Source organism: Tauraco erythrolophus, chromosome 10, assembly GCF_009769465.1.
Source record: "Tauraco erythrolophus isolate bTauEry1 chromosome 10, bTauEry1.pri, whole genome shotgun sequence".
In the NCBI taxonomy this organism is placed as follows: Eukaryota; Metazoa; Chordata; class Aves; order Musophagiformes; family Musophagidae; genus Tauraco; species Tauraco erythrolophus.
This window is the reverse complement of record NC_141474.1, coordinates 24811466-24837054: the sequence shown is the minus strand read 5'-3', so window position 1 is coordinate 24837054 and position 25589 is coordinate 24811466. Positions and strand designations below refer to the sequence as shown.

General features: G+C 52.2%; 1 protein-coding gene across 1 annotated transcript in view; it reads left to right on the top strand.

Moving 5' to 3' along the window:
• ZSWIM5 (zinc finger SWIM-type containing 5) overlaps positions 1–25589 on the top strand; it is a 100328-nt gene that overhangs the window by 62558 nt on the left and 12181 nt on the right. The window contains exons 2-5 of the mRNA XM_086617307.1: positions 9288–9644; positions 18606–18754; positions 19375–19525; positions 24854–25033. Coding sequence (XP_086473433.1) covers positions 9288–9644; positions 18606–18754; positions 19375–19525; positions 24854–25033 — 837 coding nt within the window. The remainder of the gene's footprint in view (positions 1–9287; positions 9645–18605; positions 18755–19374; positions 19526–24853; positions 25034–25589) is intronic.

Sequence of the window (25589 nt, the reverse complement as noted above, 5' to 3'; positions counted from 1 at the left end):
CGTTGAAATTCAGCATCAGCCTTCCCAAGCTTGACACCCCCCTTAACTCGTCTTCTGGGATTGCTCTGGTCAGGGTTGTCACTAAGGGCTGGAGACCAGCCCTGCCACTGGTCCAGCAGTTATTTGAATGATTTCCTGTCCTGGAATTAAAGTCCCTTCCTTCAGGAATAATTAATACACTCACAAAGTTTTCCAAAATGATTCTGGAATAAAATGTCCACAGAGGAGGAGGCTGATCTGGAATAGCAGTTGCTGAATAATTTATTCTGCAGTGACTAGTTAATTTCCCTATATGGATCAGCCCTAATAAGCTCCAAAATTTAAGCTTTATTGGTTTGGGGCAGGAGAGAAAGGAAACCACTAAGTTTTTGTGAAGCTACTGAAGTGAGCTAAGCCGTTTAAGTACAATAATATTTCTACAATATTAAAAAATGTTTGGCTGTGGTTTTCTCGGTGAAATTCAATAGCAAAAAAAAAAAGTATATTATAAACGGGGGCTGTAAAAGTTGGGAGGAAAGAGGGCTCGTCCCAGTGTCTGCTCCTGGGGTCTGTGCCCAATTCCTGAATGGGGGATGGAGAGCAGAAATGGCAAAACGGTGTCATCTCAAAGATTTTTCCAGTTTGGGGGAGCAGTTTCAATGCAGAGCCCTTTTCTGTGCTTAAAAGTGAGATTTTTGAAAGGAAGTTAATTGACCTTTTCAGCAAATCTTTCGCTGAGGCCGTTACCACAAATGCTATTGAAACGCTTCGTAAATATAATGTTCGTTTAACAACATTGCCAATAACTTAGAAAGTCTGACTTTATCCTCCATTTAAAAAAAAAAGCTATTTTTGGTGGAAAATATGTCTTTTTTCGGAAGGATTTGGAGCAGATTTTCATACCCTCATTTTCATTCCCTCAGAAGGCTTCAGAGGGCCAGGAAAATTATAACTAATAACTTCCCTATAAATTGTAGAGCTACTATTTTAAGGTCTGATGTCTCAGGGAGGAGCAGGGTGATGTCCTGCTTCCCTCCATTGCGGCGCAATGCCCTGGTTTGATTCGGGTCGGTGTTAGGCTGGCTGCCAGTCCTGCCCTGTGCAAAACCAAAACGTGGGAAGAAAACAAGTCGGGAGACTTTCGGGCTTGGTTTTGCTTTTGATTTTCCGTAGTGGTGGGTTGAGTTCAGGTTTTGGTATGGAGGTGGCTTGTTCCGGAGCTGGCTTTAAATTGCAAAATATGCACTGAATGCAGTTTGTCTTTGTGTATTTGGAGACAAAATCTAAAGCTGCTTCCTAGCCTGAGGCCAAGATGGACCTGGAGAAGCTGCTGACACGGGAGGGAGGCCACGTTTCAGAAAAGCAGGTCAGCAAGGGGAGCAGATATGTAGAGAGAATAGGATGTCCATGGCTCTGGAGCAACTTCTTCCCCAACGAGACGGTACCCAGGGACGAGCCCTTAAGCCAGGGAACAACGTGTTAAGGGCTCTGGCATGAGAGGTGCTTCGCTTTTAGTGGTTGGGATTATGTTTTTGTGGGGCTAAGGGTTGCCATGAATCGCCACGTAAAAAAAAAGATGATAGAGGGAAGAGCACCACTCCACGTGCTTCTGACAGTGGTTAACATCAGTGATCCCATTGTAGTGACACTTGCATGGGTGGATAAGAGGCATTTCCTAATTAAAACCCTTTTATGTGCTAGAAGCAAGCTTCTCAGCTGTTGGAAATCTGGGTGGCTCCATTGAAGTCAGGAGATGACCCCAGCTCAGCCTCGCGTGTGAGTTTTGGCATCTCCCATCAGTTTCCTTGAGGTTGCCGGGGTAGTGACAGCATGGGGCTGGGTCTGCTTGGTGGCAGCCTCAACTGATGGGATGCATGAGCCCGGAAACTCCAGCAAAAGTGAATTTCCTCCCCAGGGATATTTTGTTTCATGCTTGAAAACACCCCTGCATCTGTTGAGAAAACACCTGAGGTGTAACAAGGAACGGCGTTGCTCCCTGTTCAGACACGGCTGCTCGTGAATGCCGGGAGAGGGAGGCTACTTCTGAGATGGTCGCAGAGATGTGTTGCTTTTTCTCCCTTAACATAGAGATGGTGCATTCACCAATTCTGCCAAAAAATGTACGTCACGTCCTCATTTTTCTGATTTCTCTTGGTTTTAAGAGAGCTCTTTATAGTCAAGCTCACCATGAAATATACTGTAGCAGTAAAGAGCAGAGAGACTTGACAGCATTTTGCCACCAGTTATTACGTGGGCAGCACATGTTAGCAAAGATGTGGTGAACTCATCCTCTCTTCAAGCCCTTTCTATTTCTTATGCTGTTGCAAAAATGGCATTTGGGTTGGTTTGCATTAAATCTGAACTACTAGCAGAGGAATTCAGCTTGCAGGGCTGCACCTTCGCAGAGGAAATCAGTCTGAGCTTTAAAACGGGTTGTATTTTTCCCTTCTTCCCCCAAACCATATGTCTTTGGAGCAAGGGTTGCACATCTGGGTAGATTGAAAACTCATTTGTTGGTGGGGGCGCGGAAGGATGTGGAAGGTGATGTGGGGAGAGGTGGTCTTGGCTATGGGGCTGGCAACAAAAACCCTAAAAACCTGGATTTTTGGGTTTGAATGGGCAACAAAGAGCGCTCCAGGCTGGGGAGAAAATGAGGAACAGTTTTGAATATTTTTGGGGAATATCACAGATCAGGACCAGTTGTCTGGAGAGCTGGCTTGGTCCAGCCACCCCCTGAGCTGGGTAGGGGGAGGAAAAAACCCTCCATTTCAGGCTCCTAGATAAACAAACACCAGAAATCTCGTAAGGGTAATAATGGAAATCACTGGGAAATTGAGTTAATACAAGGGCATCTGTGTAAGTGAAGGCTCGGGACAGGGAAACGGCTTTGTCCTTTAACTCTACTAATGCTGGAGCAGATGGGAAGCGCAGCGTGCTTCACGCATTAGCTGGCTCGGATAAAGAGCGAGGCAGAGGCCGGTCCTCGTGGCTGATTAGAGGTTAACAGGGATAGAAAACCAGGGGATTGACTCTTCATTTGCAGGAGGTGTTGTGGGATCAGAGCAGATGGCAGAGAGAGCGTCCCTCCAGCTTACTCAGCTGCTCAGAGGAGCTTATGGCTCCCTCCAGCACAAACAGCCCCACTCACATCTCCTCTCTTTACAGCTTGTGCTTCTTCCCTGGCCTTCCCACAGAGACAGTATTTCTCCTAAACCTGTGGTAGTTGGTGTCCGAGGCTGTAGGTGCATGCGGGGACACTTGCAGGCGTAGCTCATCCTCTCAGGCTCAGCTGCATCCCTTTGTTACGGCTCCTCCAGCTCAGCCACAGGCACAGCTCCTTGCCAGGGGGCTTTTGATGGTCTTCCTTAGCTCTGCAAAGGCCGGAGGTGCTTTTCCAGGGTGGTTAATGACTGGGAAAGGACAGGAGCATGGCAGGGACTGGGGAGGAGGGCTGAGAAGGACGCTGCGTTCTGCTGGGGCAGTGTCCTCCTGACTGGCCATCGCCTGCCTCCTTCATCCCTGCCGAGGTCTTGCTCAACGGCAACACCTTTGCCTGCAGTCACAAAAAGAAATTGCTTTGGGGAGGAGGGAGGATGTAAACTCATACCATCTCTGCTCATTGACTCCCTGGAAGCCCCGATCCCCTATTTTGCAAGGGAGAAATGGCAATTGATTCCGCCTTACCCTCTCGCTTTTTGTCTGCCAGCGCTCTGAAAAGGCACATTTTATCTGTGTGTGACAACACCTGCCTAGGGTGCCTCTCATTGAGCCGCGCTGAATCAAAAGAGCAACAAGAAAAGTGGGTTTAATTGCACACATCTTCAGCGGAGCCTTTCTTGCACTGGCAACACAAAAGGCCAGCCCGGCACTGGCTAAATGGAGCCTGGGAGAGCTGGGGCACACCGTGCTCTCCGTTACTATCGGAGGCAGATGATTCACTTTGCTGGAGCATTGTCATGTGCAAATGAGTTCATGAGCCCATCTCCTTTTCCAACTGCAAGGTCAGGGACTGAGCAATTGTCAGAATCAGCCGGCTGGAGGAATTGATCTAGAAGCTGGAAAGCTTTGGGAGATTTTACTAACCTCCGTTTCCCACCACGTGAGCACACCGACACCTTCCTCCCACGGGTGTTGTCTACATTACAAATATTGACCGATTTTAAATTCACGTTTGGAAAGCTGCTGTTTTGAAGTATGGAAATGTGACCGAGAATGGCTTATAAATAACACTCGGTGCAGCAATTATTATTCATTGCTAGTTATGGCTTTCACACAGTGGAAAAACAAATGGTTTTTCCACTAGGAGCTGGAGCTGCAGTCCGTTCAATCACTGAAGAGCTTGGAATCGCTTCAGTTTAAAATACTTTTCCGCTGTGGTTTGGAAATTTAAAAAAAAAAAATATTTGGGTCATGTTAACCTAGTGTATACGACTTGTGCTGAGATTTTCAGTTTACCTCGTCTACATCTGCTGAGCTCCATAAATATCCGTGTGTTCGTTCCTGTTCGGTTTTGCAGAGCTCCTGCCTGCCTAGAAGGCAGAGCTGCCCAAACCCAGATTTGAAATGGGGTGAGTCTGACTAGAAGTGGGGTCCTGGGAGCTGAGCAGCAAGGAGCCAAGCCACTGTCTAACGCAGCCGCCACTCCCTGCCCAGGATGCAAGGGGATGTGGCTGGTGCCATTGGGAAGCTGCGTGGATGGACTTTCCATCACGTTGCTCCTAACGGAGGCTGCCGAAACATCGGCCTCAGTTACTAAGAGGTCACTTGAGGTTTTGACAGCCAGATGTGGGTGTGAGTTCTTCATGTACAGCGTCTGGTTGCATCCCACCTGTGGTCCTTGCGCGGGAGGATGGATGTGGTTACGCGTTTCCCTCTGCAGAGCCGTTCCTTGCCCCACTGAGAAAAGCCTGATGAGGAGGAGGAGCTACAGTGACGTAAAGAAATGCTCCCTGTGTTACCTAGGCGTTGCTGGTCCCCGTCCTCTTGCACAGCAATGGCAGCACAGCAACCTCAAATGGTCTGTGCTGGCCCAGGGTTAGGTCCTGGAGGTGGCTGCTCTTGCGTGAAGGCTTCCTCCATAGCAGGATTGCACTAACACTCCGTGAAAGGCAAGCGAGTGCCATGCCTGGGAAGAGTGAGCTAATTTTTCCAAATGGCACAACTTTGCGAATGACAACTGTGACTTCTGCCTGGGCTGTGGTGTGAAACCTGAGGGATGGCTGTGAGCAGCAACTGCCGGAGGGAGAAGAGCTGAGCTCTGAAGTTCCTGGGTAGTGTTGTAGCTGTGGCGTCCTCATCTCTCTCCTCCTCCTCCTCGCAGGTGTTGGGAGGGCTCTTGGTGACACAGTTATGAGAAAGGAAAGGGTTACGCCTGGGTAACACCTTGCTTATTTCTGGGGTTTAAATATCCACCTGCGGTCTGATCGTCTCCAGACTTCAGGAATTTTGATGTAACCAGCTTGAACGCTGGCTTCTCCTTTAGTAGTTTGCTGGGGGACTCCGGAGCCAGCCTGGGGGTGGGTTGGAGCTGCAGGACAGGCTAGTTGTTTCTCCTGACAGGTGGCTTGTGGACATCTGAGTTAGAAAATGCCCAGCTGAAAGACTCTGGCTGCTCTTACAGAACTAGAAGAGTTTGCAAAGCTCCTTTTGGTCGAGTAAGTTTAGAGATCAAAGAATTCTCCAACTTGTTTAAAGATTCTTCTGTCGAGGCCTTAATGGTCTTATCTTAATAGCAAAGTTGCCTGCAGTGGAGCTCCTGCTAAAGGCTTGATCCTTCATAGCTATTGCGGAGCCCCGGGATGTTTTGTGCATCCATGCTCCTCCCAGCCGGTGGGGTTTACCAGCTCCAATGGGGAGATTGCTTCCCAGCTGGTGAGTTTGGAAGTGCTACTGGTGTGGAGCTCACAGACTCCCAGAAGACATTTCTAGGGTCTATTTTAATTTAAATCAGAGGCACAATGTCCTGCAGCACTAATACAAGGTCCTTGCTCCAGTGTTTTGTCCCCGTTTGATGGGTAAGTGGGATTAAGAAGGAGATGTGCTCATAGTGCCTGTGAACATTTGTGGCACCTTCCTGTGCCCTTTCTGGGGCAGGTGTGAACACTCGGCTGCTTTTGCAACCTGGATCAAGGAGACATCCACTGGGAAGCATCCGTGGTAAAAGTAGGGGAGGCTGTTCTGGGGCAGGGAGGAGGTGACGTTGTTCTTGGGACAAAGCTGGGCTGCGATGGGGCATAATGAGTTCGTAGCTACAAGGATGTTATTTAATTATTTCTTTTCCATGGTTTTCAAGTCCTGGCACTGTCACTTTCCTGGCAGCAAATCAAACACCAAGTTAGCTTATGTTAAGAAACAGAAGATGAAGTCCTAGATAAGCACTCGGCTGTAGGAACGTTTCAAATTGAAACGTGCAGGGGGGACGTGGAGGAGAGTGTATTTTTGCTCTCAGCACCATCCAGACCCTGTATCCAAGGCCAGGGTTGTGTTTCTCTCTGCTGGAGTGCTGGTATTGCCTGCCCCATGTACTTTCAGGATGCGAGATTAATGGAGAGGAGGGTACGGTGACAGCTGTCCTTCTCTAGGGTGACCTGTAGCCTCTTGGTGACTGTGGCATCAGGGTTTTATGTGGACCAGGAGTGATTGCATCGATGGATGATGGAGTAACCACACCATAACCTGCCTTTTAACTACCGCTCTTCTCTGGGACAGCGATACCTGTTGCTGCTGAGCTGGCATGCTCAGCACCCATGGGGCTGGGGTGCAGGCCTGGCTGCCGAGCAGGGCACAGTGTGGTAGCTGCAGCCTGACCTCCCGTTAATGTAAACATTCCCAAATAATGCATCTGTTCCTGCCAGTTCCTGTCTCTCCCCTTCTCACCGTGCTTAATTGCTGACTAAGCTTTTGATAAATGTTTTGTATAAAGTTCCTCGTTTATCTGAAATAGACCTGCTGCCACCACAGCTAAAATCTAAACTGACACTTGACTTAGGACTCCAGTGCCAGATGAACTTGGCAGTTGCCAATGTGCTGAACCGTCCTGTTCCATGTGCAGACCCTGGCTACAAGTTGCAAGGACCAGCTCTCGCAGCAGATGGGTGAGCATGGCTTTTGGGATGCCTGAGAGCAGCCTGGGAAGTATGTGGACAAATTTTCTGTCTTGGGGCGCTGGATTCAGATCACGGTTGATGTATTTGCAGACTTAACACCTGTCTGAAACAGGTTGTTTGGTTAAATGAGTTCCTCCAGCATTACACCACTTAGCCACGAGTCGAGTCTGGCCCATGGTCCTGCTAAAGTAAGCGTTTCAAGGCGGTGTTTATGACTAGTAATTTGTCTTAGAGGGTTTTATATATATATGTGTATATGTCTGTGGGTATACATATGCATATATACATACATTCTTGTTCAGGAACGTGGTTTCCAGTCCTTTTAACTTGTTCAAAAAGTAAACTCGGGAGAAACTGGCAGTCAGTCGGAGCTGCCTGCCAAGCATTGCAGACCAGAGAAGTGGTAAAACATAAACACTTGGGAGTTTATCCTTGGGATTTATATAGTTTGGCTGCTGGAGGATGGACTCGTGCCGGGGGGTGAGGGGGTGGCTTGTCAGCCCCTGGCTGTGCCCCCGCGGCACTGAGCCCAGTACCTCCAAGGCTGAACCCGGCACCTCTGCAGCCACGCTTCCATTCCCAGCAGCGCATGAGCGAGAGGGTAATGCGGGGTTGTCTGTCTCTCCCCGCCGCTCCTCTGGCCACGTGGGGTGGGTTTTGGGCAATGGCAGCAGAACAGGTTTGCTCTCCCCCTCCCCTGTGCTAAAGTAAAAGCAGATCTCCTTGATGCTTAATCAGATCTGAATGTGGGTTTTGGCGTGGCTTTAAAGAGACTGGCAGTGAATAGCTGGTTTTGATGCCATTTATTAAAAACTGCTGGTAGAATTTGTCTCGGAAAGCCTTTGTGAGAGCTGGCAAACACACAAGGGTTTGATGCAGTTAATGTATTTTAATCTTCACCCCTCCACACCCCTTCTCCTTTTCTGTCGCTAATTGTAGGGCTCTCAGCTGTCTGCTGCCTTCTCCAGGGGGACGGCAGGCAGGCTCCGCAGGGACCTCTGTACAAACATGGCTTAGTATGGTTGCAGTGGCACAGACAAAAGTGAGCATCCTCTTTGGGGAAGAGGGCTGGAGCACTGGGTCCCAGGTACTGTGCTAGGCTCTGACATGGGGGCAGTGGGTGAGCCTGGCGTGTTAATTAACCTCCTGGTGTGGCCTTGTTTTCCTTGGAGCAACCAGGCGGACGGATGGGGGAAACAAAGATGTCCCTTTTCCAGGAGGCTGGGCAAGTGCAAAGCATTGGTGTTGGACCTCCTCGGCAGCTGGTTACTGGGAAGTGCTCCCTGGGCTTTCAGGCTGAGGTTAATGGGCATCCAGGCTTTTCTCACTGACTTTATCCCTCACTTGCTTGGTGTGTCCATCTTCCTTGGACCCAGCAGACCTTCCGAACCCGTTTCTCTCTCTTCACCTGCTTATGGGACTTGTTGGGGGTTTTTTTTCACGGTTTGTGCACGAAGACGCTGCAGCCCCTCGTGACTCAGCAGGAGCTCTCAGGAATACCATAACATTTGCCTCTGTTACTGCCCAGCACATGGATTGCACTGACGAGTGGCTGGCTTCCTGGCCACAGTATTTCAAAGAGAGCTCAAGAGCTCGCAGGGGAGCAGCAGATATTATGGAGCTCAAGGAAGAAACAGTTTCCCCCACTCCCCAAGCCTGCAGTTGAAGCTCCCGTCTCTGCTCCTTGTTCCTGCTGTGTGTTGGAGCTCAGAAGTGCCCTGGAGCGCTCTGCCTGGTTGAAGGACTCGAGCTGGAGTTGCATTGCTTTTAATTTGTGGTTGATTGGGTTTTTGTCTGCCTCGTCAAAGAAAAGAAAACCTGTCCTTTTTCTGCCAGCCCTCGCTCACGTGAGTTGCAAATTCAGTGAGAGGGAAGGTGTGGAGGAAGATGACTCCCAGGAGAGAAGCAGTCTGAGAGACTCTTAAACAAATGGGAACTGAGAGGCTTTGCTCGTCCCCTGAGGGTTTGGCTGTTAAATAAACCCGCCAAAGAATCTGGCTGCACGCGTGCGTTGATGTAAGAGTGTGTTTGTACGTGGGCTGGTGTTGCTGAGCGTAAGCCACCAGGATGGCGTGCATTGGGTCGTCCACTCCTTGGCACAGCGATGCATGAGCAGCCTTGTCCTCCTTCCAGAGTTTGCGCGGATGGTCCTGGTCAGAGGGAAGCTAACGTGGCCTTTTCCTCTTCTCCTTTCCTCTCCAGGGTTCCACCTCAGCGGGACGGTAACGGAGCCTGCGACTGCAACGGAACCAGAGATGACCTACAAGGTGGCCATCAGCTTCGACCGCTGCAAAATCACCTCAGTGACATGTGGCTGTGGGAACAAGGACATTTTTTACTGTGCCCATGTCGTGGCACTTTCGCTGTACAGGATCCGTAAGCCCGACCAGGTCAAACTCCGTCTTCCCATCTCAGAGACCCTTTTCCAGATGAACAGGGACCAGCTCCAGAAGTTTGTTCAGTATTTGATCACAGCGCACCACACCGAGGTGCTGCCCACTGCCCAGAAGTTGGCTGATGAGATCCTGTCATCCAACTCGGAGATCAACCAAGTGCATGGTAATTCCTCCCTGGGTGCCTCGGCACTGATTCACTCTCCATTTGGGGGTGGGCTGATGGTTTCACGCTGACAGTGGTGACCTTCGTTTTGCCATGTTGCTGCACAGAGAGAGATGGTAGTGTCAAACTGACGTTAATGCTTGGGTGTTGGGACCACATCGATGGTGGCCACGTGTCCCTGCTCTGCCCTCTGTTCTTCTTTATGTGTTTATCTGTCAAATACTGACTTCAACAGGCAAAAAAAGGCAGAGCAGACAGGCTGGCGGTGCCCAAGGCGCAGCTCAGAGTAGGATGGAGAAGCTAAGGGTGGAGGAAGTGAGCACGTTTAGTCCCCAACACAGAAGGACGTGGTACTGGGACCCTGGGAAGTGGGAGGTGCAGTGAGGACGCAGCTTCTCCAGCACGCAGGGACATAGTGTCAGCCCAGTACTGCACATTACTAAGTCAGATGTGGCCGAGCCGGCAGGAGATAAAGCTTTAATCTCCATGGGTGTTAATTTGCCCATAATAAATTTGAGTGCCGCTTTCCTGACCTACAGCACAAAGGCAGCGGAGATGTGTCCTGGGACTTTGTGTTTGGAAGATGCTTTCAACTTCCTCTCTAGGAAAGCACTGACTGGGGAATGGTGCCCATCCCAGCCTGGCTGCAGCAGCCCACTGGCCCAGGAAGTGGCCCAGATTCCCCCAGGGAGTTGCCCTGAGGCTTCCTTCATCAGTCCAAGCTGAGTGCTCCTGCTGTGTCTTTCTGAGGAGCCTAGAAGCTGAGGTTGCCTAGGGTCTGCAACAATGAGCCGCTCCCCACCGTGCCTGTCCCACCAGCTGTAGAGCGGAGATAATAAACACTTATCTGCCACGGAAGGGCGTTGTGGGGATTAACACATGCCTGTTAAGTGCTCTGAAGATGAAAAACCCCATATGAAGCCTAAAATAGGATCTGAACTGGTTGAATCCACATGTAGAGGTGAGGCCAGGGGTCTACCTCCACCATAGGGGTGATGGCAGCTCTGATCTCAGATATCTTCCCCTCCCCTCCGTCTAGCTGGTCGTTCCTGCTCTTACCTTGGGGGAGGCTTTTGTCTCCTCCACTGGGCCATATCTGCTGCATGTGTGGTTGTGCTCTAAATTACTGATTGAGTGGGTTTCCTCATTTTTTTGGCATTAAAAAGAATGAGGAGCCTGTGGCGCTGCAAGAATCTGGTGAGGTCCGCTCTCTCACTGAGCTGATCCACTGAAGCTGAGGTTGGGAAAGATCCCTTCTTGGCCATTGTTTGAAGGCTGCTTTCTCCTAAGCAGATTGAAGAAAAGCCTTTAAGGCTCTGAATATTTATTGCTCTAGAGTCAGCAAAAGGCTGGTGATTGAGAGTCTTACAAAGATACAGATGTTGGCTCCAGTTCAGTATCTGCCTCTTGTTTTTACAAGTGGTTTTAAAAAAACAAAGCAAAAATTCTCTGTCCCTTCAGACTTGTGCAAATTCACACACTCCAGTGTGCGATTTTGAGCTAATAGAGCCCCGTTGACTTACCTAGCAGAAGGTAGCCCATATCTGGCACACGTGTGGCTGCCCTAGCCAGAGTCACAAGCCAGTAAACGCCTCTGCAAGCAGGAGTACAGCCTGGTCTCATCCAGGAGGAGGGTGTAGATCAGCCTTAGGATGATGAGATGATCTGAAACTCATAGGTGTCGCACCCTGTGAAAAGGAAGGCTCAAAACCTGTCACATTCAAGTTCAGAGTGATGTTGTCCAGGGCTTCAGCTCTTGATCCTGGACAGTGTTGCAAGCTTTGCCCTCCACGTCCTGCCAGTGAAGCCACAGTGCAACCATCGCAGAGCTGCTTGAGCAAGGAGCCTGGGATGAGGAAGAGCTGCAATCTGGACGCTCCCCAGGATCTCTGGTTGATGAGGATTCAAATTTTCCCCCCATCTTGCCCTTCCTGGCTGTGGTTCATGCATTCTTAGCAGGTCCCGGATCCTGGGATTTGAAGTTCTTCAAGGTGTGCTTTACATAGAGCTTTATGGGCTTACATGTGCATTGCTTGGCCATGTCTAGCTCAGACCCGTGGGGTCACACCTTCGTTCACCTCTGGGTTGAGGCCTGCTCGCTTTTGACAGGCCAGCCTCCGCAGCCCAAAAAGTAACCCCGTGTGTGCGCCTGAACGCCCAAGGTCGTTACACTTCGGAGCAAGAACAGCTTCTCCAGAAATCTTTTCTTTTCTCCCATTTCTTCCAAGGAGAGCTTCAGATCAGCATCAGGTTTTCCCCACCTTCCTCTGGTCACCCAAAGGGCTGCTCCTTCCACACTGATGATGAGCACGTGGGATGGAGAAGCTGATTCCGCACCCCAGGAGCACCCCAGGCTCTCTGGGGAATGCCCCTAGTGCAAAGGGATTGTCTGGTTTTGTAAAATACGGCTTTCAGGGCCGCTCCTTCTCCTCCTGCAGAGCCTGAGCAGCGAAGAAAATTACAGGCCATCATCTGGCACGCTTGTCTCGGGGCGTCAGCACTTTGTTCCTTGCAGGAGTCTGTAGCTGCGGGCTGTGCACCGCAGGCCTGTCTTCCTGACTGCCTTCCTAGAAGGAAATGCAAACTATCCAGTAACGGCGGAGTCTCGGAGCGCAGCCAAGGCTCTGGCGCGTTCTTGAAGGGTTCGACCCGCGCAGGGAGCCTCGGCGTGCCGGCCGCTCTGCTCCCCGCTTGACCTCCGCCTGCTCCAGTGGATCACGTTTCTGCTCTCGTAGCTGGCGGCAAGGGGCAGCGTGCTCACAGCCGGAGCGTCTCACGTGTCTGGCACCTCCATGCTCACCGTCTGAAGCGGCAGCTGGAGTGAGGAGACCAGGGTGGGTTTCAGTGCTGCCGTGTCCCCTCTCCGAGTGTGTTCCTTCTTGGGGACAATGTCAGAAGCGTGACTGTCCAGCACGGGGCAAAGCTACAAGGTTGTCATCGCACCAGCAAACGTGACTGGAGGCTGCTTGGTCTTTCCTGGTGGGATGGCTGCTGGGGACAGCCAGGACCTGCAGCTGGAGAGCTTGGACTCACCAGCTGGGTCTCTGACAGAGTGAGGAGCATCTGATGGTGGCCACCTTGTCACCCTGTTCCCTTAGCTCTACCCAGAGCATTAGCCCAGGGCTTGTGTTGGTTTGCTGCAGGGCCAGCCTGGCTCGGGATAAATGCAGGCTGAGAGAGTGGCTCAGGGCCACCAGCCATGGTGGGATGTGGTGGGGATAGGTGCAGCTTTGCTGTTGGAGGGGGCATCCCTGCTTTACCACCTTGAACCATGGGAAGAATATGTCCTTTTGGGGTGCAAATGAGGAACAGAGAGTGATCGATTTGGTGCGGTAAGGTGTTGCAGAAGAGGGCTAGGAGGTATTGGAGAGGGTAAGGCTGAGAAGAAGAGCTGAAATGGAAGTAACAGGCAAAGAGGGAGATTTCGGGGGCAGCTCTGAGTTTCCTGCTCTCACAGTGTGGATCCGACATCCAGCAGCAGCAAGTGCACAGGGTCCAAGTCAACCAGCAGACTGGGGAGGTGGCACTCATCTCCTCTTGTGCTTTGATTCATGCTTGTAGTGAATGATTTGAATTTATTTTAAGAGGAAGACAGGATCAGTGTGAGGTCCACAGGAGGAAGGCTACTATCTCAGATACATCGTCTGAGCCCAACTGGGATATCTGGGCTTTGGAGGCAAATGTTGGATTCTTCCTGAGGGCAAAAGCAGTCTGTAGCCAAGGAAGGAGAGGAGGCTGATGGAGACCACTGCAGGGTCGGAGACAGGGGTCATTAAAATTTTTTAATTAGAAGCTTAAAGACAGGAGAGGCAGCTCTGAGGACTGAGAGTGCCTGTGGGCCCAAAAGATTTGGGGCTTAGAGGTATCCTTCATGCATCATCAGTGAAATCTTGTTCCTTGGGTGAGGAGCGGGATGTTTTGGCAGACCTGGTGTTTACAGCTTGGTAACTTGCCCCGTTTGAGAAACGCTGGAGCATGGCGGGGAGAGCCCCTGCCTTCAGCCTGGGAGATGTGGTCAGGGCAGTCTGTCTGCCCCAGGGAAATGCCAGTGGGTGACACAGTGTCTGTGGTGCTCAGCTGATGCCATCAAAAGGCTTGGGATGGTCTTCTAAGCCAGAAGGCAGAAAAGCCACAAAACCTCCTCTGTCTCGCAGTGCAGAGGCAACTCCCTCCAAGGACGAGCCAGCAGAGAGTCAGTGTGAATCACTAAGGGGCCTCTGTGGTCCTGAAGGATCTCAGGAGCTTCCTTGAAGGAGAGGACCTTCAGAAAGCTCTTAGTGGCAATGATACTTCAGGCTTTGTCATGGGAAAACCACATCTGCTCATGCAAAAGCCATAAGGAGCCCTTTGACTCATCTTCTCACTTTTATCCCAGATGTGTTCTTGACCACCTTGAGCCCTTTCTTCAACTCCTGGGCTAATCCTGTCCTTCACCCATTGACCTGTCTTACTCCTTGTGCACAGCAAGTTGGCTGCCAGGTCCTGTCGTACTGGGCAAGGGCTAATGTTTGAGGAGTCCTCAGGCAGTCTTTAACTTTGAGGTCATCTCATGACAGCATCTGGAGGGCAGCACCGGTAAGTCTATTTGAAATTCTGCCTTCCCGCTGGGGCAGAGGAGAAGGCCAGGTCTCCAGGGGACTCGTGTTCCTGGTTGCTGAGCTGATGTGAATTTAAGGGAAAATAACACACCTGAGTGCTGGAGAGAAATTCTCTGCTGGTGTGTCTTCCCCCTTGTTTGCAGAGCCACTGGGGTTGCCGAATGACCCCAGAGCACATATGCGGTGCGTGACAAGCAGCTTCCAAAGATGACTGAACCTGATGCTGGTATCAGCTGGACCAGTGAGCTCCCAGCCACCATGCTGGGAGCCAGTCTGGCTTCACTTGCCTCATTGCTGTCAGATGACTGCGAATCTTCAGGCCACCCTGGAGGCTCCATCCAACCTGCATCCTCTTGAAAACGGACGGGGAGCCTTGGTGGAGCTTGACTCCTCGCTTTGCTGCTATTTTTAATCCCTTGTTAGAGTTCATTTCCTTTCTGATGCCTAGTTATTTTCTCTTAAGGTTTTCTGCTGTTTGTTTATTTGTCTGTGTCCTCCCCACCCCGAATGCTGGAGAGGCAGCCCGGAGGTATGCAGCAACGCCACCACCACGTGCAGTCATGAGATGGCCCTTGTGAACCGCCACCACAACAGCCAGCCCTGCTGCAGGCGGCTGCAGCTCGAACGGCTGGCAGAGCCTTCCCTGGCACCGCCGACCCCAAGGCCAGCACGGCCAGACTCTGAGCTGCCACCACGTACCAGGCACGGTTGGCCGAGATGACTGCAAGGGAGATGCTGGAATGGCCACCTGCATCCCTGGGTTGCCTTTACCATCAGTTTATCAGCTCCAGGCACTGGTTAAAATAATAGTTTATCCCTTATTCTTTGTGTCACCACTCCTGCTCCAGGTGAGACTCTCTGGGAGTGCTTCCAATGCCGCCTGGCTGATGTGTCTCCCCTTCTTGGGTTTTTGAGCTCAGGTCTGGGATGCGCTGATGCCTCAGCGTGAGCCATGAGGTCCCACCACGTCTCAGCCCTGGAAACCTGCTGCTTTCCAGTCCAGGGGCACCTTATGTTTTCTTCTTCTGAGCAAGGCGTTGAATTTTCCATGCCTGGCCTCGCTCTGTTTTCTAATTTGTAGATTTTTCCAGTCCTTATTTCTCAGCCTTTGTATTCCACTGGAGGAGTCTCACTTGGCTGTTAAACAGTTAAACCCTGAGCCGGCAGCGAGGTGGGGGTCCTGCTTCTCCTCTGATGGATAGCGTTTTTATCTGTTTCTACAGCCAGTGTAAACGGGCTGGTGAAACCCTCTTTCCACTCAAGATGTGGGGGGTGTTTCCTTAAATCTGAATCCGTCAGGACCAAGATCCAGCACATCTGAAACGGGGCTCTTTGGAGCAGGAATGCTGCTATATGAGAAACGTGTTACGCAGGCGCTGGGCTGTTTTACATGCCGTTCCCTGCTCCTTTGGAGCCAAGACATGGAATCAGTCATTGGCTGCGTCACGGCATGCCGCTGTCAAAGCCCCCACGGTGTGAACGTTGGCAAGGGGAAGTGGACAAATCCTGCCATTAATATTTAAGCCCGGCATAAATCCCGTTGTTTGCTCTTAAATGTTTATCGAGCTCCCCAGTGTAATTGGGCAGCCCGTTATCTGTCGGGTTGTGTGTGGGAATCTGCTATTACAACCCTCTCTCTGAATCTTTTATAGGAGAGCAAAATACATTTACAAGCAAATTTGGGCTTTATTTGGAGGTGCCGGAGGCGCGTTACTAATTTGGCTGCGGCCCGAACCCCAACGTGTGAAGTGCTCAATGTGTTGCGTGGGAGGAGGAGGTTTTATTTAGCTGCTTGCTTCTTTCCTCGCTGCTTGGGCTTTCCGTCGCTCACGCTACATGTGAGCAGCGAGTGCCGAGGGTAGCCCTGGGAACCCCAGAAAAATGCAGCCACTTTTTGTATCTCACTAACTCCTCCACCTGTATCTGTCACAGCGGTCTCAGTGAGGGACCAGGGACGTAGGGGGCCTATAAGAAAGCTGGAGAGGAGCTTTTTACAAGGGTATGTATTGGTAAGACAAGAGGCAGTGGCTTTAAACTGAAAGAGGGGAGATTTCAATTAGTTCTAAGGAAGAAATTTTTTACAATGAGGATGGTGAAACACTGGAACAGGTTGCCCAGAGAAGTTGTGGATGCCCCATCTCTGGAAGTGTTCAAGGCCAGACTGGATGAGGCTTTGAGCAACCTGTTCTAGCAGGTGGTGTCTCTGCCCATGGCAGGAGGCTGTGCTACTAGATAATCTTTAAGATCCCTTCCAACCCAAACCGTTCTATGAGCTGAGCTTCAGTGGGATGGGTTACCCTGGTCAGGCACGCCATCCTGGTCCCTAAAGATGCTGCCAGGTGACCCTGTAGAGGCAGCTGAGATGACTGGGCCGGTCTGGATAGTTGCAGCTGGGAGCAGCAGGTGGGATGGTGGGGAGGAGGTTACTAAGAGCGTGAGCATCTTGGATACCTCACGGTGGGGCTGGATGAGCGCTTGTGGTAGACAGATTAGTCATCGGTTCCTGATAGGGGATAATCGCTGGCTTGTCTGCTCTTTATCTGTGAGATAAGGACAGGTTGGGGGAGGGAACAAAAAGGCATGGAAAAGCTGAGACAGCCAGGATGGACTGTCTCTGACGTGGTGGTCCCTCATGACTTATGGCAGGACTTGGCCACCAGTGTCAGGGAAGCAGGATCAGGGCACGCGTGGGACTGTAGGCGAAAGCCCTCGTGCTCATCTGAGGGCTGTGGATGAGCTTCAGCTGCTGCTTCAGGTCCTGTCCCAATTATGTGGTTGTGTCGACTGTAAATTATTCTGCGGAGGGAGCAGCAGCATCCTGTCCCTTCAGCATGGCGAAGGCTGCGCCTAGAGGTTGCTGGAACCGCTCTTGGTCAGCAACCGTTAGCGGAAATTAAAGGAATTTTGTAAAGGACGTTAAATACAAATGGCTGTATCTTATCAGGTCAGGAGCTTTCTCAGACTTTGCTGGAAGAGCAAACCCCCTCGAGTTGATGTCCTCTCGCTTACAAGCCAAAAAGAGACAGTTGCCCTGCAGAGCAGGCATCCTGGAGCTTGATTTTCATGGATTGCACTGGAGTTCCCAGTTCAGCATCGCATGATGCTGGGGCATGCACAGCATCCTGAGCTGTCTCCATGTGAAAGCGCTGTCTGCTCCTCAACCAGATCCCAGTTCAGTGGGGCAGACATCATTAAGATTTAAGTGGGAACGTGTCAGCCACAGCAACCCCATGGCTGGCAGTGCAGTACCCCGCTCTTGCCGCACTGACCCCCTGCCTCGCTCGAGAGGGAGACGAGATGGGAGAAGCAGAGCAAATTGGAGCGGAGCATCCTCCAGCCACGCTGGTCCCTCCTTGGCACTGGTTTTCCCTGAGGAGCTTCTGCAGAGCAGGACTCAAAAGTGGGGAGCCAAAAAGCTGAGTTTCTGTTCCCTTTTGCACTCCTGGCTGCTCACTGGGCAGTGCTTGGGGGTGGGGAAATGGGAATTGGAAGGGGCAAAGCAAGGAGAGGTGGATGCAAGCGGTTGTTTTTAAAAGCACTTGTGGTTTGTTTTTTTTATTTTTTTCCTTGTTTTTTTGATTCTCTGGAAGGTGAAATACAGCCTGTGAACACACGTGTGTGCCTGCCAAAGGCCCTGCTCTGGTGTCCTGGTTTTGGCTGAGATAGAGTTAGTTTTCTTCTTAGTTGGCTGCTGGCTGGGGTTAAACCACAACATTTGGTCACAGTTTGGCCTTTGTAGGATTATTGTTCCTTTGCACTTTCCAGTGGAGGGTCTCTCCCAGGCAGGTACGGTGATGTGCAGGGACTTGTCCCCTGTCCTAAAGCAAACAAGGTGCGGGAGCAGGTGTTTGACCCAGGGCTGGGGAGCCCCCGTGCAGCAGTACCTTTGTTAGACTGTTCCTAAGGTGGGCAAGGGTTTGCAGGAGTTGGAGCTTTAGTGATATTTGAACAAACCGGTGATGTGGAGCACAAGGAGGAGCAACCTCAGGCGATCCCTGGAGCCGAGGAACACTGGGGCTCTGCAGCTGCCCTGCCTGCACTGCAGGGGCTTGGAGGAAGGCAGGTTGCTGCTCTTCCTCAGCCTCCTGTCGCCTGGGGTGCAGAGGGAGAGGGGCCAGGCGTTAGCCCTGTGGTTGGGATCCCTCCTGACGGCTGCTGCCACCGCTGTGGAAGGAGAGCATGACGCTGTCAGCTGGGGCTCGCTGCCTGGGAACCTGCTTGGTTTTCCCTCACCTGAGCTGATAAAAATAGAGGTGGGTCCATATGAAATAAAGGTAGATCCACTTCTTGTTGCTGGTGAGACTGCTGACCCTGCTGCTATAAACACGATTGTCTCTTTTCTCCTCCCTCCACATCACTCCAGGCGCTCCCGACCCCACTGCTGGGGCCAGCATCGATGACGAGAACTGCTGGCACTTGGATGAGGAGCAGGTCCGAGAGCAGGTGAAGCTGTTCCTATCTCAGGGAGGGTACTACGGCTCGGGGAAGCAGCTCAACTCCATGTTTGCCAAGGTGAGGAGGAGCCAGTTGCTCTCTCCCCTCTCCGCTCAACGCGTCACGTAGCCGGCAGCTCGCCGGCTGCCCTGGCAAGGTGCCCATCACAGCTGGGAATCTCTGCTCCAGTGCCTTTTCGCCCGGTCGCAGAGCAGGCGGTTGTAATCCAGGCTCTGGGTCAGGCCTGCATTGTCTCACTCGCTCTCCTGGCAGGTCCCTTCCTCCCACGCCACGGGCTTGCTGTGGTCCCTGCGTGAGGGAGGGCTTTTCCCCATCTCCCCATCAGCACGGTGGGGGGAAAGCCAACCCTGCAGAGCCTGCTGAGACCATGGAGAGGTGGCACCAGCCTACTGGCTTTGCTCTTTCTTTGCAGAAGGGCCTTGTTTTCATGTTCTTGATTGCTTGGTCCTCTTCACAGCCTAGGCTGTGGCTGTTACTCAGCTGCACTCCAACCAGCCAGGTCACAGCCGTTGCATGAGTGTTGTAATGTATGACTATACATTATATGCATGTCTATATTTGCAGTCTAGACCTCCAGACTGAGGGAGCTGTGGCTTGCCAGCCAGGTAACTGTGTATTAAACACCTCCAGGGGACCATGGTTTGTCTCACAAAGGACCTTCTCTCTATCCTTTCCAGGTTCGGGAGATGCTGCGCATGAGGGACTCCAATGGGGCCAGGATGCTGACATTGATAACGGAGCAGTTCATGGCCGATCCTCGGCTTTCCCTCTGGAGGCAGCAGGGGACAGGCATAACAGAGAAGTGCCGGCAGCTCTGGGATGAGCTGGGTAAGGGTCACCACCTTGCAGAGAGCAGAAGCAGGGTTGCCTGGGCTGCCGGGCCAGCAGACATCATCCCAGAGGCTTTTGGGGCTCTTTTTTGGGAGCTGAGGCCCTGAGAGATGCCGGGAGTTTGCTCTATCCCCTGCTGGGGAAATCCTGGTGGGACAGCTGGATCAGGCCCCAGCTGCACAGTTCAACACCTTAAACCAGCCGCTGTCCTGCAAAGGAGTCAAGGACGATGGGTGCACAGAGCGAGGCTGGTGCCATGCTCATGCCAGCCTGGTGTTCGGTGTGCTGCTCTGAAGCCTTTGCGAAGGAGGCTGCGGGCTGGTGAGCCCCAGGGGCTGGATGTAGCCTGGAGACATGGAAGTGCTGTTTCTGGTGGATCTGTGATCTAGAGGGGAAAAGGCAGGTTCTCAAGTCTTGTCCCACCTAGCAGATTTCTGCCTGCTCTGGTGCGCGTTTCCAGGGTGAGGGGGGCCAGGATGGCCAGCACAGAGCCTAGCTTTAAGGGAAACACAGTTCTGGGTAATTCTAGCTAAGCACCTTAGACACCGGCTCAGCTGGCTGACGCTGTAATATCATTAAAATAAAACATTTAGATGACGTGGGCCCAGGGAGGTTTGTTGTGTGACGGAGTTATCCCAGCAGTTCTGGGCACTCCTGGACATCTGGGATCTCGGGTGAATGGTTTGACTGCTGTAGTTTCATGATGAGCAAGTTTGAGCTCCTCTGCAGCCTGCCAGTGGGACGTGCTGGGCAAGGACAAGGGCTCATGGGCTGGGACCAAAGGGATCTTGTAGAGCTGGAAGAAGGATGAGGGTGGTCCAGGATCCGGAGCACCTGAAACTGCAGCTGGGGTCACAGATGCTCATACCAAGTGCCCATCAAATGCAAATGTAGCCATGAGTCTGGAGAGCCTGGCTGAACAGCACAGACAAGGGCTGGGCAGGGGTGGGACGTCTTAGTCCTGTGTGAAGTTCCCTGGATGGAAATAACCAAGCCAGCTCTGGAGAGCTCATCTGTGCTTGCTTGCCAAGAAGATATTTCCAGGATTTTGGGATAGTGCAGCTAGATAGTTGGATTCACAAGGATCCTGGAGAGATGGCCAAATCCACCAAGCCAGAATTTCCACATGGAAGAATGCAGACACATTGGTGAAACATGGGTGTGTGGTTGTCTGGGCAGGCCTGGACGCAGGAAGCAGTTTGCCCAGAATTACAGATTATTTGGCCAGACTTCAAACCTGCTGTCCAAGCCGAGAGCCCTCCCTCTCTTCCCGCACACATGAGGGGGTCGTGAGTGGTTTTCAATCCTGGCTTAACCACACAAGGACCAGGTTGGTGCGTGTAGTTTTGGTCAACAGAGCGGGAGGAGGGGACAGCATGTCCCCATCAGCAGATGGATGGCAAGGTGGCTGGGGAACGTCGGGGCCTTACCAGGGCTGCATCAGTGGGACAGCAGGTGAAGCGTGGTGCCAGCCAACAGACGTCAGAGCGACCGGCTCGCGTGTTGGCACGTCATGCCAGAGGGATTTGGGCATCTCCACGCTGAAGAGAAGCCCTGTGGAGGACATGGTGATGGTCCAAGAAGCAGCTCCAGGGCAGGATGGGCATGGACTATGCTCAGAGCAGGGATTGTTTGTCCTGTCTTACAGAAGCCTTTTGGGTTTGGACCTGGGCAGTGTTTGCTGTGAGAACAGAGCATCCCTCTGAAGGGAGGGACCAGGGCCGTGGTGAGTTGGTGGTGTTCACCGGTAACGAGCATCAGCAATGCAGAGAGATGCCCCAAACCATCGCTGGGCGGGTAACAGTAGCCAGGGTGTGTGGGACAGTGAAGGCATATTGTCCAGCTGCCCGTGGGCTGTGGATGCCAAAGCTGCCCGGTGTTACTGCTGCTGCCAAAGGGAGGGACCGGGGGGCCGGTGCCAGCTGCCGTGGGAAGCCCCGGCACGGACTGCATCCCCCTGCCACGTGGAAGAGAAAAACGAGCCTCGCGGAAATTATTTTGGGCACGCGTTTAATAATTAATCATTGATTTTAGCAAAGACTGCATCACAGACTTGCGTGGGATTGGAAGAAGATCAGCCTTAAAGAAGATTGTGGGTTTATGCTGGGGGAAAATGTAGAGGATTTTGCAGGATTTCAGAGTTTTAAAAATACATATATAAATAAATAAAAAGGGCATCGTTTTCTTGCGCGCGTGCTGCCAACTGAACATCTATTGCCCCGTCTGCTGGGGAGCCAAAGGAAAGACCTGCTGGATGGGAGAGCTCTGCGGCGTGGGAGTATTTGCCCTGGTGCTTTAGTACTTACGATTAAAGCCTAATTACAAAAAATAGACGAAAAACCAGCTGAAGTGCAGCCTGACCTTAATCTGCCTGGAGACGGGTTTATTTATCTCGGCCACTTGTTTACAGTGGGGAATTTCAGCAGATTAAGCTGAGGAGCGACCCTGTGGGAAACAGGAGAATTTCTTTGATGGTTTGGAAACTTGGGCGCGGGATCGGAGTGCCTGTCCTCTCCAGGGCCAGCAGGCGGGACCGCTGGGGTGGGAAGGCTCCAACCCCCCCCGTCCCTGCACCCAGCCCTGTCATCAAAAAGCATTTTTGTTTAGAGGCTTAGCTTAATCGTGATCTGCTGCTTTGTTCCCCACTTAACCTCCTGCTAGCAGAAAGTTCAGATGAAGGTTTCTGCAGTGTGTGAACAGACGTGGAGTCTGACCCGGCGTAGTGTTCTGGCTCGGGACAGGAGTCGCTTGCGCTGTTAGCTGATGGCACTTGACCATAGGGCTCAGAAAACCCCCTCTTTTCCATCTCCCAGATAACTGTCACAGCCGAAACAGATGCAAATCCCTCGTCCCTCCTTGTCTCCACCTCCCTGCCACATCTTCCCTTCTGCTGGAGAGCCCAGGGGCACAGTGTTTTGGCAGGCAAAAGATGCCTCGGAGGGCTCCCAAAAATAGGCTGTGAAGTCATGAGGCTGCCAAGGATCGCTCCTTAGCCAAGCTGTAGGAGCCAAAAATCCAGCGGGTGCATCCCGTTCCTGGGGGCAGTGGAACTGAGCACGGAGCCTCGTTACCGCCTGCCAGCCGAGCCACTCTGTGCCGTCAGAGGTGTGAGCCGAAACTGCTGGAGGCTGCTTTTTGCACAAGTAGCCCTGGAATGGGTGAAGAGGAGTGTTGACAAAAGGCAGGAGCCCTGGTGGGAGAGGGATGCCCAAAATCAGTCGGAGCCCCAGGTTGCCCAATGCCAGGAGCTGAGCACAGGATTTTTAGCTCGTGCCCACCCAAGGTGGAGAGTTTTATGCCCTCGGGGTGGCAGGTGCCCACCGCTCAGCTGAGGGGTACTAACCAGAGCCTTAAGAACTCATTTTTTTGGAGCCGAGTCCAGACTTTTTCAAAGATGCCATGGCTGTGCAACCCCTGTGGAGCTTGCAGGGGCCTGGGAATGAGTGACAGACCTTCTCTGGGAGGGACGAGCCCTGGGACCCCCGAAGGAGTCATCTCTTCTCTTGCATGTGCATTAAGCGCTGACGTTGCAGCTCAAAAGTCTTACTCCCCTCCTGTTCATCAGAAAGGAGTGAGGGTTCGGTGGCGTTTTCTGGGAGCAGCGGAGCGGAGATGTGGATGGAGCTGGACCTGGTGAGGGCTGCTTTGAATATTTGCTGATCTCGAGTGCCTGTGGTTGCTCTTCCTGTGCCTATTCCTGGATGAGATGCTGCTGCCACCATCTGTGTTGTGACGCCATGACGTGTCTCCCGCTGAGCCAAGCCACTCCAAGGAGCCGGACGTGCGCAGCCTCCGCATCTTGTTAATGATTTGAACCAGACGTGTCCACAAGTCCCAACTGGTAGAGGATGGGGTCCTGGGAGACGCAGCCCAAAAGCACCACTAAAGCTCAGCTATAACCCAGAGGAGTGGGGAGACACCAGAGTCTGGACATTGCTGCTCAGCCTGGTTTTGCCTCATGCTGCCTGGAAAAGGGACCGGCTGCTCTGGTTGCCTGTGTTGGAGTCACAGCCTTGCTCAGGGCTCTCTGGCTCTGCGGCCCAGCTGTGCAGCTGCGGAGGGAGCCATGTCAGGTGATGATGTCCTGCCGCTGGCTCTCACCTTGGGATGGGAACTTTGGCTCTGGAAGTGGTGGAGGGGTGGGGGAGAGCAGCTGGCTGGGTGGGGAGAAGGAAGACGCTCCAGGTCTCCGCTGGGCCCATGGAGAAGAGGCCAGGGAGGGCGTTCCTGCAGGAAGCCGAGCTGTCCCAGGTGTGCGACAGGATCCAACACAGGCAGAGAGGAGCAGCACAGGCTGCTCAGCCCGGGCATCACTGCACACCGCAGCTGTGCCAGCACGCAGCCATGCCACCCCGCCCAGCAGGCACGAGGGAGGGGACGTGCTGCATCCTGGCAGCCTCGCAGGGAAATCTGAGCAGAAATGCGATTAGCTAAAGGAGAAATCATGGTTTTGCACTTGTTCGGGTTGCTGCAGCCCTTTTCGGAGCAGTGGGTGACCCAGGAGAGGTGGTGAGGCTCGGTCAGCAGCACCAGTGTCAGCCTTGTCTTAATGAGCTGGATCTTCATACTGACAGATGTCCTTGGGCCTGGTTCTGTCTCTCATGCAGTAGATGGCAATGTCAGGCCTGGGAGATCCTGCGGTTGATCTGGAGGGTGTCCGCACGCACGTCCTACTGAAGGACACCTCCGCTTGCAAGGTCCAGAGGGCTTACACCTCAGAAGGCTCTTGTCTGCAAGACACGGAGCCAAGCTCCAGGTTCCTCTGCTGGTTCCTCTGCAGGGTGGGGGCTACTGGAGATTAAAAAGAAAAAGGAAAGGAAAAAAAAAAAAAGGGAAGAAAATACACCAAATCTCCTTTTTAAACAGTTGAATGCAAATGGCCTGAAGAACAATGACAGATGAAATAGCATTCGGAGTGGGCTTTAAAGTGCTTGGAACGTGGGTAGGATCAAAATCAGGTTAGTCTTTGGAGATACAGACTCTGCAGCTTGCCAAGGTGTTTTTAAGCACGCTTTGATGTGTAGTTCAAACATTAGATTTGTCCTGGCAGACAGAATCACTCACAAATTCATACACAGCCGCTCTCTCCTTCCCTCCTCCCCACTGTCCCCCATCTCATGAGATTATAATTTAGCTTCGTTACAGAGGAGTTTTACTTTTATTTTAAAAGCTGTCTAAATCCCCCTCCTGGATCCATGCATTATGCCGAAATGAGTTTCTGGACGCCGATGAAACCTTGCAGGCTCTCATGATGAGCGTGGCAGCGGAAGAGCTTTGCCCGTGGGTATGGTGCTGGCACCTCCTTGATTTCTTGGCTTTGTTTAGGGGCGCTGTGGGTGTGCGTGGTGTTAAACCCACACTGCAAGCTGGAAGAGAAATCCTGCTGGCTCCGGCAGCTGCGCAAGTGGGGCGAGATGGACGTCTGTCCCCTGGAAGATGGCAATTATGGTAACGAGCTTCCCAATATCACCAACGCGCTTACGCAGAGCTCCGGTCACAGCCAAGGTGAGTCCAGGCAGGGAGTGAAAATCCAGCCATTGGCCGCAGGGGTTGGGTCCGGGTCAAAACTTACCCCAGAGTTGAGAGATTTCACTTCACGTGCTGGTGGTCTCTGGGAGTCACAGGAATACAAAACATTTCCCTTTACAGCCTCTGGTTTTAGATGCACTTGGAAACGTTTAGCTCTTTGCCACATCTTGGGTGAAGTCACCTCTATTTTGAGCATCGAATTAGAGGCTGTTTTAAAGCAATTTGACCTTGGGGGAGTTTAGACCCCCCACGGTCTGTGCAGGTTTGGGTATGGAGTTTTACAGGCAACTGGTGCTGCTTGAAATGGAGCAGAGCTGAGCTGGAAAGCCCTGGCTGTAACATGAGAGTGAGGAGTTGGAGATGATGTAGAGCCCTTTTCCCAGCCCTTGAGCCTTGCTTCTGGGCTTTGATTTGGGTGGCAGGCAAGTCCTTAGCCAGGAACATTAAGCGCGGTTCAAATGCAGAGCACAAGCAGAGCAATGTGGTTACAGGGTTGTTCCTTCATGCTAAAATATTTTCTCAACCCCTGACA